Here is a 13,374-nt window from a genome sequence, read left to right as displayed (position 1 = left end):
TGACTTTACAAGAACTATCAGGTTGCTTTGACATCTCTTCATGACTTACCACTCCTGAGAATTTATATTTAACATGAGCTCTTTTTTTTTATTGCTCTGATGCAAAAGATTCTACTAGAGTCTTAAGTACCACTGGCTTTTTGCCCCCTTAGAAGTTGCAGTGACTTGTTTTTTTATTTTGCTGAAGATCCACAGAGCCCCCTACTGGCCTCAGCCAAGTACTGTATCTTACTGTGTGTTTGTTTAGAGAGAAAAAAAAACTATAGGTTTGAGGTGTAGATCCTTGCATTGTTTTGATCAAGTCTGAGGTGTAATGGAATGTTGCTTTACCTGTTGTTTTGCACAGGGACCTCCAGGATTCCCCGGACCTCCTGGTCCACCCGGAATATCTGTAAGTGTACTTGGATATATTCTACTAACTTTGAAGTTATTTAATTATTTATTTTTTTGGTATTAATCATAATCATTGATTGCCAATAAAAGAAGCTGAAGACATTAGGCATATATTTCATGTCTTATTAGGTTTACTGTAGCTTTTTGTCCTGGGTACTGTCAACAAATGTACCTGTCACATGTTTAACTTCACAGGGTGAAATTTATTTTCTTACCTGCCTCTTTGCATGTTTTAAACAAGAGTTATTTTATAGATTTGGTTGTGTTATTTCAACCACTTGTTTAATTCATTACTTGTCTGAGTGAGAGGAAGCAGAAGCCCCTGCGGACCCCTCCCTTCTTCCTTATAAAGATGTATTGTGTCAAGAGCACAGAGCTGCTACATGTACCACTCTAGTCCTTCGCAGACTGGATGCACTTTGTAGCAACGTCGCGTTGACCTTCGTCGTTATTTGCACAGTGTATTTCTTAATATAGTGAGAATTGATAATCAATGAGGAATGTAACCGATAAGTGATGTCATAAATGGAATTGTGATTGAAATGGTGAAATTCCTATCATCATCCGTCCATCGTCAGGATGATAAGTCAGTCGTTCCTTTCATCTCTGCTCTGTCATATGCAGCGTGGCAACCTAAGTCAAAATTGTATGACATTTGCAGCTACGCTAGATACGTGTTTAGCAACTCTCTGAATTTGTTGAAGTTAATAAAGGATCATTACCAGCGTGGTTTTCATTTCTCCCGACGCATTTGTATTTCTGCATATTTTTAAACTTTTCTTCCATCGTTTCATCCGGCATTCATCTCTCTTTCACTGGCAACCTCTGTTGCCTGGCGACAGATTGCATCCACATGTTAGAGTTTAGCATTAATCTTTGAATGCAAGCAATGCTATAATCAAGTGCATGTTTGTGTAGTGAAAAGACAGATGGATTTGAGATTTTCTTTTACTCTAGAGGGAAAGTTTTGTTTTGTTTTGGGTTTTTTTTTTTTAAGGAGGATCGTGTCCTACTGAGAAGCCAGCTTTCGCCCTGTGGATATAACACAGCTAAATTACCATAGAGGTGTAGAGCAGTGGGACGAAACGAAATAAGGAGATTCCCTCAGGAACATGATCCCAGGCAGTTAGTTGCTTCCTGTCTTTGATTCTGACTCCCCCTGTACTTGGCTTGTTTCTACCTGGAGGGACATTTCTCGCCAGCATACATTTCACATTCTGTGCTTCATTCCTCTAATCATTCCTCCCTCCCTCTCTTCATCTTCAGGGTCAGCAGGGTGAGCAGGGGTTGCCCGGCCTTTTGGGATTAAAGGGCGAGCAGGTAACTAACTATCTGCCAATCAAATTTTCTTGAAATTGAATCATGTAGAAAAATAATTGCGTTCTTTGTTTGATTGATCGACTGATCTTTACCTCAGGGCCCCACAGGGACACCGGGATACCCAGGGTCCATGGGACCGCCAGGGTTACCGGTAAGTTACATTTGACGCCTCATTACGATGACGGGATCGATGACAAACTGTCGTCCGGAACAGTAGAAACGAACGACTTCTCTGCTATTTGAGCCGACATCGATGCAATGCCTTTTTTTTTGTTTGACAGGGACTTAAAGGTGAACGCGGCAGCCCTGGAAGCGGTGGTCAGAAAGGAGAATCAGTAAGCCCCCGCCATATCCACTTTATTATGCAATACAGTATGAATGCGAAGCCTATGCTGTGAATGTAACTGGCCAACGCTCCCTTCCTCGCTGCAGGGTCTTCCCGGTAACCCCGGGTATCAAGGACAGGCTGGCTCTCAGGTCAGTGCGTCATGAAAAATTCTGCTGGGTGATATTTAGACTCCCTTCATTTATCATCGCAGAGCTTAATAATAACTGAGCAACAATTTTTGTGTTTACAGGGCATTAAAGGAGACACAGGGCCAGCGGGACCTCCTGGTAGCAAAGGCGAACCGGTACGGAGAACACAATCTGTCCACAGAAATTACGCAGAAAAAGGGGCTTTAGATGTATTTTTATGTCACTCCTTTTATTTCCAGGGTTTCCAAGGATCACCAGGATTCCCAGGACCTCCTGTATGTACATCCGTACATTTATGTAGCTTATTGTATTTTATAAACCTGTTTACGAATGCTGTATAAAACCACATTTATTTTTAGGGTCTACCGGGCCCTGCTGGCAAATCTGGAAGGGAGGGGCTCCCAGGGGTCAAAGGTGAAAAGGTGAGGAAAATAAATCTACATTTTGGAATTTTACATCTAGATTAGAAAATGTATAACCTTTTTTCAAATATCTGCGTTTACAGGGTAACGACGGTTTACAAGGGTCTCAGGGTTCAGCTGGAGCCCCAGGTCGTACAGGATCTCCTGGTCTTATGGTACGATTTCACATAATTTTTCATTACTGTTGTTTGGGTTGATTTGTACAGTGCAGTTGCTCTGGTCAGAATTCTCATTTTTGCTCTTAATATCAAAGGGTCCCCCCGGCATTGAAGGAATAGACGGGAAGGACGGTAAACCAGGATTGAGGGTAAGTTGTTTTGATTGGCGTGATCACACACGCACACCCACGAAAACAACATCCAAATGCACCAGAGCTGCAATGAGTATAGTATTTGACCTTTGACACTGGATGTTTTATTTTGTTGTTATCAGGGAGAGCCAGGCCCTGCAGGCCCTGCAGGACCCAGAGGAATCCCAGTGAGTATCAGTGGGAACATGCACAAGGACGATGGTTTCTTACAGTGAAAATAGGACACATAGAATAGTTGTTGGCGGGAGCTCAAATTACTTCAAAAGAAATGTCTGAAAATTTGGAGAAACAATACCATATTCTGTAAATTTTGCTAAAGTCACATGACCTTAATTGAAACCTGGCCCTGAGGAGGCAGTGTCACAGCTCCGTTTGGTTTGCTGTAAACAAGCAGTGACAGCACAACAGCGAAGGAGAGGCGACTTCAAATCTGTGACTTAATTGTCTTTGCTCCTGATGTGAGTCCGCAATTATCCCGATCCCTGGACCGTGGCTTGCGATATTTCCCTCAGCCATATAGACACAGTACATTAGATAATCTGGATGTGCGATCATTACAGAGCAAGTTAATGTCAAAGATGTCACCGATTCCATCCGAAAGCACAGAGCGCCTCATCCCCCATGCTCTAAGATTCTTGTGAGTCTGTACCTTGTATATCGACGTAACACAGACTTAAAAAACCAAAACAATAAAAACGCACGTATAGAGGAGCTACAGCTCACCACCCTCCGTTTTTCCAACTATTTCTCTCGTCAGCTCTCCGTCTCTGAGTACGTGTTGTACCCGAGAGCAGGTGTTCAGGATTTCAAAGGAACATCAACCGTTTTCTTTTTTTTTTTCTCCTCTGTCTGCCTCAACTTTGTGAATTTTGATACGGTACCAATCCCTCACTCTTTGATGTGTCTCCTCAGGGATTCAAAGGGAAAACCGGTCACGTCGGCTTTCCCGGGCAGAAGGTTAGTCATCAACACTCTTCCTCCATCACGGAGATGGCTTCAGTGCATAGTGCTGTTTAATTCTCTTCATTAGTTCACTGTTAATCTTCATCAAGGAATGGAAAATGCATTTGTGTACTATATTGTTCACCAGCAAAGGTTTGACGACTCATTATTTCATCAAACTCTCTTAGGGAGAACCCGGACCCTCCGGTCCACCTGGACCCTCAGGCAGACAAGGACATGATGTGAGTGTTATGTTCTTATGATGATGTCTTCTCAAGAAAACAGATTATGGATTTTCAGACACGCTTTTACATGTGAGGTCACTGAAAGTCAATACGTGACCTTTGCAGGGTGACCCCGGCACACCAGGAACCATAGGCAGACCTGGACCACCTGGCCACGCTGTAAGTTCACTGCCTTTTTAATCACATTCTCATCTGCTGTCGTAATGCATTGTGTAACCCTTGCGTGTGTTTACGTTATGCACCAGGGATCTACTGGGCCCGCTGGACCTCCAGGGCCTCCCGGTCCATCAGGAATGGTGAGGGGAATGCTTTGTAATAACACTTCTAAGAGGGAATATTAAAATATATATATATGTGTATATGTATGTAGTTATGTGAGTTCTATAGTCATTTAAACATATTCTACCATTCTTAGCTGCACAACAGCATTTCTTGCACCCTGTACATTTACATCTCCAGTAGGATCAAACGATTCTCTTTCATCCACTAAGTTCAGGGTCCCTTTGGTATAAATGTGCAATGGTACTAGCATGGTTCCTAGCACTGGTGGTTGTTCTGGCTGTGACAGAGCTGCTATGGTGTCATTATGTTGTATGTGGTGCACATATCTGGTGTGTGTACAGTGAGGAGGTAGAGAACATTTTGTCTCTGTCCAACAGTGCAAACAATAGACATGACTCTTACATGTGTGTCACCCTTCCAGGGTTTACCAGGAGACAAGGGTAAAGATGGTGAGAGGGGTCTTCCGGGGATGCAAGGATCCCCAGGACCTCCCGGGCACCCCGGACCTATGGTCAGTACATTTCAGCCCCTTAAAGCAAGGGCAAATTTTATGAAACATTATTCACGATGCCGGAGCTCTTACTGTCCTCAGTTGACCTTTGTCATCACCTTTGATTTTGTATTTCAGGGAGAGCCAGGCAACGACGGTGCTGCCGGTAAAGATGTGAGTAACGCTTGAATGTGAGGACTGGTCTGATTATGGAGTCATGATTTCATATTAATGTATTTTGTTTTTCCCACAGGGAGTGACAGGGCCTTCTGGAGAGAATGGTCAGCCAGGTCAAAAGGTAAGAGCTTAGTATAAAGAGTGCGTGTTTGTGTGCGTGCGGACGATGTGAGCTGTGAACCGTCTGAAATCAGGACAATGGCCCTGCTTTTCTCCTACTTTTAGCTCAGGGAGACTCAGGTCGTGGCACTTGCTGAACAAGCCTGCTCCCTCTGTTCTGCAGGCTCAGCATTAGCACTAAACACAGTCATCAGTTCAGCCACCCTCTGACCCCTCCCGCCACCACCTTCCTTCTCCCCTCACCTCACTTACCCTTCTTCCAAAGCAGCAGCCAGCTGCGTGTTATCACGGCGACCGCACGTGTCGTTGGATCTCCACTCAGACACAGGCTTACATTGCATCGTAGGTGGATATGGTGATGAAGTTATTCTCCTGCCTGTGGGATAATACTATTAAGCATGAGAAGAAATGTTAAATGAGGCTATTTGTCACAGTGACAGGACGGCATTGTAAGGGTTTTAGCTGCACAGGAGAGGAGAACAGAGGAGAAAGACAAGAACAGACTCCTCTATTCTTCCCTGTCCTCTCTATTTCAAGAGCCGCCTGTCTGTTAGTGACGTGTTAACATTGCACGTCCATTACGGGCTGCTTTGTCCTCTATAAATCACTGTCGCTAATGTAGCGCCGCTGTATTTTGAGGACGTTATTTACACGACCGGAAGCGCGGTCTTTGTCCGTCGCGGTGAAGATGATGTAGATGTAGCCAAAGGCTGTCCCGGAGCTTCTTTTCTCTGTTGTGACACTGACACTGACTGCTCCTTTTTTAAGTAGCATAAATTTTATTGGTTACTGTGACTCTTGGCAGGAACGCCGAAGTCTTTAGAGTAAATAATGGGGGACAGTGAGGCGGTGCAATGAGTAGAGTTTTCATTGTGATTTTGGTTCAATTCCAATTTATGACAGAAACAATGTAATATTAAAAAAAAAAAAAAACTGTCTTCAAAAACAAAATTGACAGGTTGTGCTGTGTAGGTACAATCCTTTATCCCCTTTTGTCCTGAATGATGACTGTATTGTCAGAAATTTGCAGCAGTTTTCTCATCAAATGAATGTCATAGTAATAGTGTTTCTCAATATGTGTTATATTAACTCTTTTGAATTTAGTCATGTATTTGTTTTGAAGAGATTGTGAGCATGCACCACATGAAGTATTTTGTCCATGATTTGTGCAATACAGAGTTCTATGTTTTCAGTTATTTTAAGTTCAACGGAAGGAACAACGTAAACACGGGTAAACGAGGGAAGCGAAATTATTTTATGCAGTAAATAAGTAGGAGTCGTCAGAGCAATGTTGTGAAATAGGTCGATTTTTCCCAGGATATACCTGACAATATGTGTGGTACAACAATGTTGGAACTCATTGGAAAATATCACATTCTGTTCAGTATGTGCAGTAAAATCAATATGTTTTTTAGAGTCAATGTCAATGATAACCATTGTCATAATTACACAATTACATTATGCTGGATGTGGTATTGCAGGGTGAACCCGGGGCCCCAGGCCAGAGGGGTCCCGCAGGTGAAAGAGGGCGACCGGGACCTCCCGGCGGTGGCTTAGGGTACCACTCCAAGGACGCTCAGCCGATGATTGGACCAGTAGGACCCAGAGGAGAGAGGGGAAGCCCAGGCTCAGCCGGCCCACCCGGGCCCGCTGGGTCTCCAGGTTCACCAGGAAACGATGTAACGTACAGTTGCTGTTACAGCAATGACTGATATTAGTAACTTGATTTGTGTTTGTTATTGTCATTGATCTCCCTATGTCCTCCTCTTGCCTGTGACAGGCCGTGGTCAATTACGATGACATCAAGAACTTTATTCGGCAGCAGGTCATCAAGATTTTTGATGGTAAAGATGCAGTCCTTGTGTGTGTCCTTTTCTGGTGTGAATGTTTAGCCTGCGTTGCGAGGCAGTTGTGACACGGAGCGTATTTGTCAGTGCCACCAAACGTCTGTCTTCACTGTAATTGTTTTTATATTTGCTCGGGGACAACGCAGCTGTCACCGCAGAGAACAGCATTGTTTCTCACCGTGTGTTTCCTTTCCCCAGAGAGAATGGGATACTACATGTCTCGCATGCAGATGCCCGTAGAGATGGTGGCATCTCCGGGTCGGCCCGGGCCCCCGGGAAAAGACGGGTCTCCGGGTAATCCGGGGGCTCCGGGTTCACCCGGCATGCCGGGACATATGGGCAGACAGGGGCGAACAGGTGCCCCGGGTGTCCCAGGTGAGATCGTTAGAGTGTAGCGCAATCTGTAACCGTGACAGTGTCTTTGTGGGCCAAGACTAAACGGTCCGGCTCTCTGTCTGTAGGATCACAAGGACCTCGTGGAGAAAAAGGTGATAAAGGTGTGGGAGAGATGGGAGATGTCGGACCTCCGGGAGCACCAGGTAATTCCCTCCTCTGATCTACTGTTCCTTTGACTCAGTGGTCTGCAACCATCACCAACATCACACCAGCATAACAAGATGGAACTGAATTTGTATTGTTATGTACTACAAATGAAGTTCTCAGTTGTTTATGTATGCGAGAGTGAAGACAGAACAATGAAATAGTATGTACCAGGTGGCAGCAGACTCTGGAAAGTAGAACAAGAGATCTCTGTTTGTGTGTATTGTCCAATCCTGTGAGTATCATCAGACGATGTGAAATTGTTTGGAAGTATTTGTAATTGAATTTGACATCCTCAGAAATCAATAGTATTACAGCAGTACTGATTTTTAGTATGAATATGATGTTTTTGGTTATGACTTTATGGAGATTAATAGAAACAAGTACCTCAGAAGTGGATGCAAATGTTTTGCTTATGTTTAAATTGTAGTATAATGTCAATCAGGAAATGTAATTAATGAAGAGGTCCTAGAGGGAAAACTTCAGTGTGTCATTCCAGAATGGTATTATCAGATGTTACATAGCAACAGGCGACATCCATCTTTACTGTGGAGTACTTATTTAAGTATTGCAGTTGATACTTGCTAATGTATTTTACTCCTAGGTGTCCCCGGTCCACCTGGTTATGGAAAGATGGGACCTCCGGGTTCTGTTGGCCAGCAGGGTGTCCCCGGCATACCGGGTCCTCCCGGTCCACCTGGTTCAAAGGGAAATGAGGGCCGGTGTAATCCTTCAGACTGCGTGGGCCGTCAGGAAGAGTACAGCCCCAAGGGACCACACGTGAAGGGCCCGTGGTAGAGGGCTAACATGATGGCTAATAGAAAATTGGGAACTGAACCAAAAGTAACTGTTAAAACAAGCTGAAGTCCAAAAAGCCAAAGTGAATGAATTTGATGAAATAAGGTGTATAGATTTTGCCCCACATAGTTTTCGCAGTTGCAAAATTCCACTTTTTAAAGGCCCCACTGGAACAGGACAACCGAGTGACAGCGGCACAATTTTAGTGGCAATGTTTCTGTCTTGTGTCTGTTTTTGTTTTTTTTTTGTTTTTTCAGTTAACACCCATTCAGTGTTGTATTACTGCTTTTGATTTCCATGTTGTGTTTCAATTCTTTCTATACATTTTCAAATGACCCAGTGAAGGTCACAGGAGTCATTCTGTATTTTGTTCATGGACTTTTATGTACCCCCCCCCCCCCCCCCCCCCCTTTGTTTTTGGTCATTTTCTTCCAGTCTTTTCTCTTGACCTCTTATCAATCATCATCATTTGCCTTTCGTTGCATATTTTAGTGCCCACGATCTGATATGTAGTTGATTTGGACCATGTGCCTAAAATGCATACCCCGACTGAATGTTTTGTATATACTTATATTTATATATATATGGAGTGGCTTTGATAATTTTCTTAAGCATGTCCTTCAAGCCGTTTAAAACAAATTAGTAGTTGTGAAAGAGACATGTATAGCGTCATTCAAAATAGATGTTTATTCCAAGTTATTTATACAATTTGAACCAAACCTCCTGAGACATGAAAGAACATTGTGATGTGTAGATAATGTCAGTTCCAATTTATTTGGTTTAATCTGCATAAGGGGAGCCATGTAAGGCATTTGTTGTGAGTTAAGTCCTTTTACCACAAGTACTGTAATAGAACACACTATGCTCGACTGCCAAGACATGACAATTATACTATGGGAAGGAGAAGCTTGACACGGTGGTATTTGTGTTTTTGACATGTCAAACCTCTGACCTTTGGTCAATCAATGAATAGTTTTTGCTCCAAAGTTTGAATGTGATGTTGTGGTTAGAGTTAAAAACCCCAAAAATATAGTCATGTGAGAAATGGAGTGTTATGTTAAAGGGACCCCAGTTAACTGTGTGTCAGATGGATGAACCCACGAAGACATTAGGCGTTTGGGTACGGTGGGCCAGAGTTTCTCCATCTTTGTGACACCTATTCACAACCTTTGAGCCATGGCACGTGAGTGTTTGTTGAGCTTAGTCATTTGCATTGTGGGAAATTATCCAACTGTTTGCGATTGGTTTGATAAGAAACATCTATTTACACTGTTGTAGCAGGTGACAGCAGATGACTGAGATGACCAAAAGAGGAGAGAGTTAAAGCTGTTGGAAAAAATGTATCATGTGATATGGTTGAAGTGCTGTCGGTGTTGTGATCAATGAAACAGGCAGAGGTTGGACATGTGAAAGAAGTTGTTTGTGAACGGAAAGGGAATCATAGTATTTGATTATCGGTACATCCACAATTTGTAATGTTTCTGTCAGGTGGCGTCCTGTGGCTGAGGAGTGGTCGGGATACATTTTGTATGTGAAGGTTCTGGTGCGTCTTTTGAGCTCTTTTCTGTGTCATTTTCTACAGTTGTTATTGCAATTGTCTGTAATTGTCTGAATATCCAATGAGTGTTATTGCTGTTTTCACTTTGCGGTCTGCGTTTAGCCATGTAGTAATGGATTAACTTTAGTGATGAATGTGAAGTGCTGTTTTCACTTTGCGGTCTGCGTTTTGTAATTGTGATTGTAATTCCCAGTGGAAGCTGTACGAGTGAGCATGTGCGTATCCACAAAGTCACCCATCATCATCATCATCGTCGGGCAAACATTCCCTGTGTTTATGTATGTTGTATAAAAAAATTGAGAAAGAGAAACATGTTTTGAAAGCAGAATTGCTTGTGTTGTATTGGAGTTCTTGTGATGTGTCATGTTTGCTAATTAGTAATTGGAGTGTTTGAGGGTTTCACTGCAATACTCAAATGTAAGCAGGTACGGCTTTAGAAGCACGGAAGAGTATTTGTATGCGTGGATTGCAAAGTAGGAGAATAAAATGAGAAGAGCGTGAGTGAGAGCAAAGACATTCATAGGAACATTGGTTTTACAAAAGGTCTCTTTTTATTTGTTTGGGTTTATCTGAAATAGGTACGGGAAAACCCTCTCCACAAATGACTATGCAAGTAACAATAAATAGTTTTGGCATAAGGGAAGAAATGGGTCACTCATGCCGACATCTTCTGGAAGATTGATTGTGGCGTGGGAGGCACATGGAACAGTGACTGATGGGTTCGGAGGGGGAGTTATTTGCGCAGGAACTTTGTATTATGCATTGACACGGGATTTCTGTCGATGAGTATGGAAACCCATTGTTTTTCCTTTACATAGTAATCAACAAACATTTACAAAGATTTACAGCACCGCATTATGGGACACGGGAGTGCCTACTGGGATATGCTGTTGCCAGGCAACAGGAGGAAAAGATGAAAGTAGTCATTAGTTTCTAAAATGAGAGTAGGGTAGAAAGGAGAGGAAGAGGGTGGTGGGATGTACACAAGGTAAATCAATGTAGCTCACAGATTGGACAGGGTACATTTGACAGTACAGTAGTGAGGGTGAATTGGCCCGCATCGTTTATTTTGCACATTTTGAAGGAGCGGAACAGTAACATCTTTTCGGACATACAGCTTCTGTTGACCGAGGTCAGATGGGAAGGATTCCTAGTGTGTGCTGAAATTACCCTGGACACTACGGAGAAGGCGCAGATAAGGTGTGAGACGCTGTGATGGTAACGAAGGGGAGTATTATACATCCAGTCAATATTATTGCAGCCCCATGCTCTTTTGCTGACTTAAAGTTTTCTCTGTGTACCTGTCTCTCCCAGCTGCAGATGTGGAGAGATGTATTTTAAAGGCCGGGTCCTTTGATGGTTCCTGCTTCCTGTAGTCTGGGTGAGGTGTATGCAGATGCGGCCAGACACATGGCGGCCTCACAATAGCCAGGGAGACCTGTTGAACCCGCCTTGCCCGGACGCCCGGCTTCCCCGGCCGATCCCTGAGGTCCTCTGTCGCCGGGTCTTCCGTCCTTAGCCACACCATCCACACCGGGAGGACCTGTGGAAGGAGCCAGTTAAAGAGCTATAGTGCATGTGTATTGAGGAAGACACAGTTGTAATTGTTAGTTGTCTATGTGAATGTTAATGTGCTGTGCTGTTCCCCATGTTATGTAGAGCATTACTGAAAATTATAGATGGATGATGTATATACAGGGGTCCTCAAGCCTTGGTCTGGGGCAGTCAGTAGGTCATTTGGTTAGGGACGGGGGGAGAAATGTAGTTCACTTCAGCTGACTGGTTCTCGGTACCAAAAGGTTGGGGACCGGTGGTGTAATTCCGTTTTCAAACTTGATGTCAGGGGGCTAAATGTGTTGTGGCAGGTAATGGCAGACTGAGAAGCATAATGAAGATTGTGAAGCTGAGAGTGTTAAGGTGAAAAATGGAAAGTATGTGTTTTGAGACTGAGCAATGACTACTGTTGGTAAATTGTGAAAATAAGAATAAATTGCATAAGCCTTCAATAAGAAATGTGGAGTGGTGATTGTGCTGTTTGCTATTTTGGCTCTTAAAGGGGAAGTGTATATAGGTGTGCCCCACTCGGCCCCCCAATGAAAAGTGTGATGATAAGTAATGTGTTGCCCCATTACCTTGAATTCCAGGAGGTCCTGGTGGTCCTGGATGGGCTCTACCTGGATCCCCTCTTTGTCCTTTTGGCCCTCGTTTTCCTAGGGTAGAAGAAATGTGATGTTTTAAAGTTGTTACTGTACATGATTATGTAATGACAAGTAATGTCAAATTGTAACACACTGAAATGGTGTACTTGTTAATTGCACACTGTACACGTTGTGTTAAGGTCACGACAATATGGAGGTGTAATAGGTGTGTTACAAAAGTAACGTTTGATGGGAGCTATACATTGGGTTGGGTGGGGGTTTGAATCCTGGTACAGGTGATTTTATGGGATTATGGGATTATGGATGTATATTATGACACAGGAGTAGCAGTGATAAATAGAGTTTTTAGGCAAAGAGAGGTGTGTCAGTGGTTGGCGTAAGCATAGTGATGCAGGTTGGCATCTGAAGGAGAGTGGGTTCAAATCCTGGGAAATGTTAGCAGTGGTTGTGGGTTCAAATCCCATGAATATTGCTGTTGTCTTATTTGTGAAGCCACCGAAGGGGTGGCTAGAAGGAGAAGTTCGAAGCGATGTGAAGCGTGTCATTGCTTGGCGGGCGGCTAGTGATGCAGGTTGGCATCTGAAGGAGAGTGGGTTCAAATCCCATGAATATTGCTGTTGTCTTATTTGTTAAGCCAACGAAGGGGCGGCTAGAAGTAGAAGTTCTAAGCGATGTGAAGCGTGTCATTGCTTGGCGGGCGGCTAGTGATGCAGGTTGGCATCTGAAGGAGAGTGGGTTCAAATCCCATGAATGTTGCTGTTGTCTTATTTGTTAAGCCACCGAAGGGGCGGCTAGAAGTAGAAGTTCGAAGCGATGTGAAGCGTGTCAGTGGTTGGCGTGAGCATAGTGATGCAGGTTGGCATGGGTTTGAAGGCACAGTGGTTGTGGGTTCAAATCCTGGTGTTTTTTTATTTTTTTGGGGAAGTGAAGTGAGTGAATAAATGGAAGAAGTAGAAGTTTGGAAGGAGGTGAAGTGTGTCAGTGGTTGGTGAAAGCAATGAGCGGCTGGTTGGAATGGGCAAGGTGACACAGTGAGTGTGGGTTCAAGTCCCAGAGCAGAAAATCCTAAAAACACGGACCTGGGATGGTGTGTAGGGGTAATAGCCCCCTGTGGACACCACAAGATGTGCAACACGGACCTGAGAGTGAATGGATGGGAAACAAGGACCGGACTGGAAAAGTGGATTGAGGCGGCAGGGGCAGGGGCAGGGGCAGGGGCAGGGGCAGGAGCAGGAGCCTGTGTTGATGAATCCTGTTTCACTGAGAACAGATCAAATTACTCTCCTTAGGTTAG

At 43.8% G+C, this 13,374-nt stretch overlaps 2 protein-coding genes across 5 annotated transcripts in view; one reads left to right on the top strand and one right to left on the bottom strand.

Annotated features, from left to right (window-relative positions):
• Nucleotides 1-9,367, top strand: part of col16a1 (collagen, type XVI, alpha 1) — a 58,950-nt gene extending 49,583 nt beyond the window's left edge. For all 4 annotated transcript variants that reach the window (XM_025065398.1, XM_008331423.3, XM_008331425.3 and 1 more), the window contains 23 exons: nt 347-391; nt 1,660-1,713; nt 1,811-1,864; nt 1,995-2,048; nt 2,146-2,190; nt 2,292-2,345; nt 2,430-2,465; nt 2,550-2,612; nt 2,696-2,767; nt 2,866-2,919; nt 3,045-3,089; nt 3,835-3,879; nt 4,053-4,106; nt 4,215-4,268; nt 4,355-4,405; nt 4,813-4,902; nt 5,020-5,055; nt 5,135-5,179; nt 6,660-6,857; nt 6,959-7,022; nt 7,224-7,400; nt 7,487-7,564; nt 8,170-9,367. In XM_025065398.1, coding sequence (XP_024921166.1) covers nt 347-391; nt 1,660-1,713; nt 1,811-1,864; nt 1,995-2,048; nt 2,146-2,190; nt 2,292-2,345; nt 2,430-2,465; nt 2,550-2,612; nt 2,696-2,767; nt 2,866-2,919; nt 3,045-3,089; nt 3,835-3,879; nt 4,053-4,106; nt 4,215-4,268; nt 4,355-4,405; nt 4,813-4,902; nt 5,020-5,055; nt 5,135-5,179; nt 6,660-6,857; nt 6,959-7,022; nt 7,224-7,400; nt 7,487-7,564; nt 8,170-8,363 — 1,662 coding nt within the window. In that variant the 3' untranslated portion in view covers nt 8,364-9,367. The remainder of the gene's footprint in view (nt 1-346; nt 392-1,659; nt 1,714-1,810; nt 1,865-1,994; nt 2,049-2,145; nt 2,191-2,291; nt 2,346-2,429; nt 2,466-2,549; nt 2,613-2,695; nt 2,768-2,865; nt 2,920-3,044; nt 3,090-3,834; nt 3,880-4,052; nt 4,107-4,214; nt 4,269-4,354; nt 4,406-4,812; nt 4,903-5,019; nt 5,056-5,134; nt 5,180-6,659; nt 6,858-6,958; nt 7,023-7,223; nt 7,401-7,486; nt 7,565-8,169) is intronic.
• A 1,086-nt stretch (nt 9,368-10,453) lies between these two features.
• Nucleotides 10,454-13,374, bottom strand: part of col9a2 (procollagen, type IX, alpha 2) — a 129,624-nt gene continuing 126,703 nt past the window's right edge. Inside the window, exons 57-58 of the mRNA XM_025065342.1 lie at nt 12,054-12,131; nt 10,454-11,464 (exon numbers count right to left, since the gene is read on the bottom strand). Coding sequence (XP_024921110.1) covers nt 11,259-11,464; nt 12,054-12,131 — 284 coding nt within the window. The 3' untranslated portion in view covers nt 10,454-11,258. The remainder of the gene's footprint in view (nt 11,465-12,053; nt 12,132-13,374) is intronic.

Source organism: Cynoglossus semilaevis, chromosome 18, assembly GCF_000523025.1.
Source record: "Cynoglossus semilaevis isolate Cse_v1.0 chromosome 18, Cse_v1.0, whole genome shotgun sequence".
Lineage (NCBI taxonomy): Eukaryota > Metazoa > Chordata > Actinopteri > Pleuronectiformes > Cynoglossidae > Cynoglossus > Cynoglossus semilaevis.
This window is presented reverse-complemented; position numbering and strand designations above follow the sequence as displayed.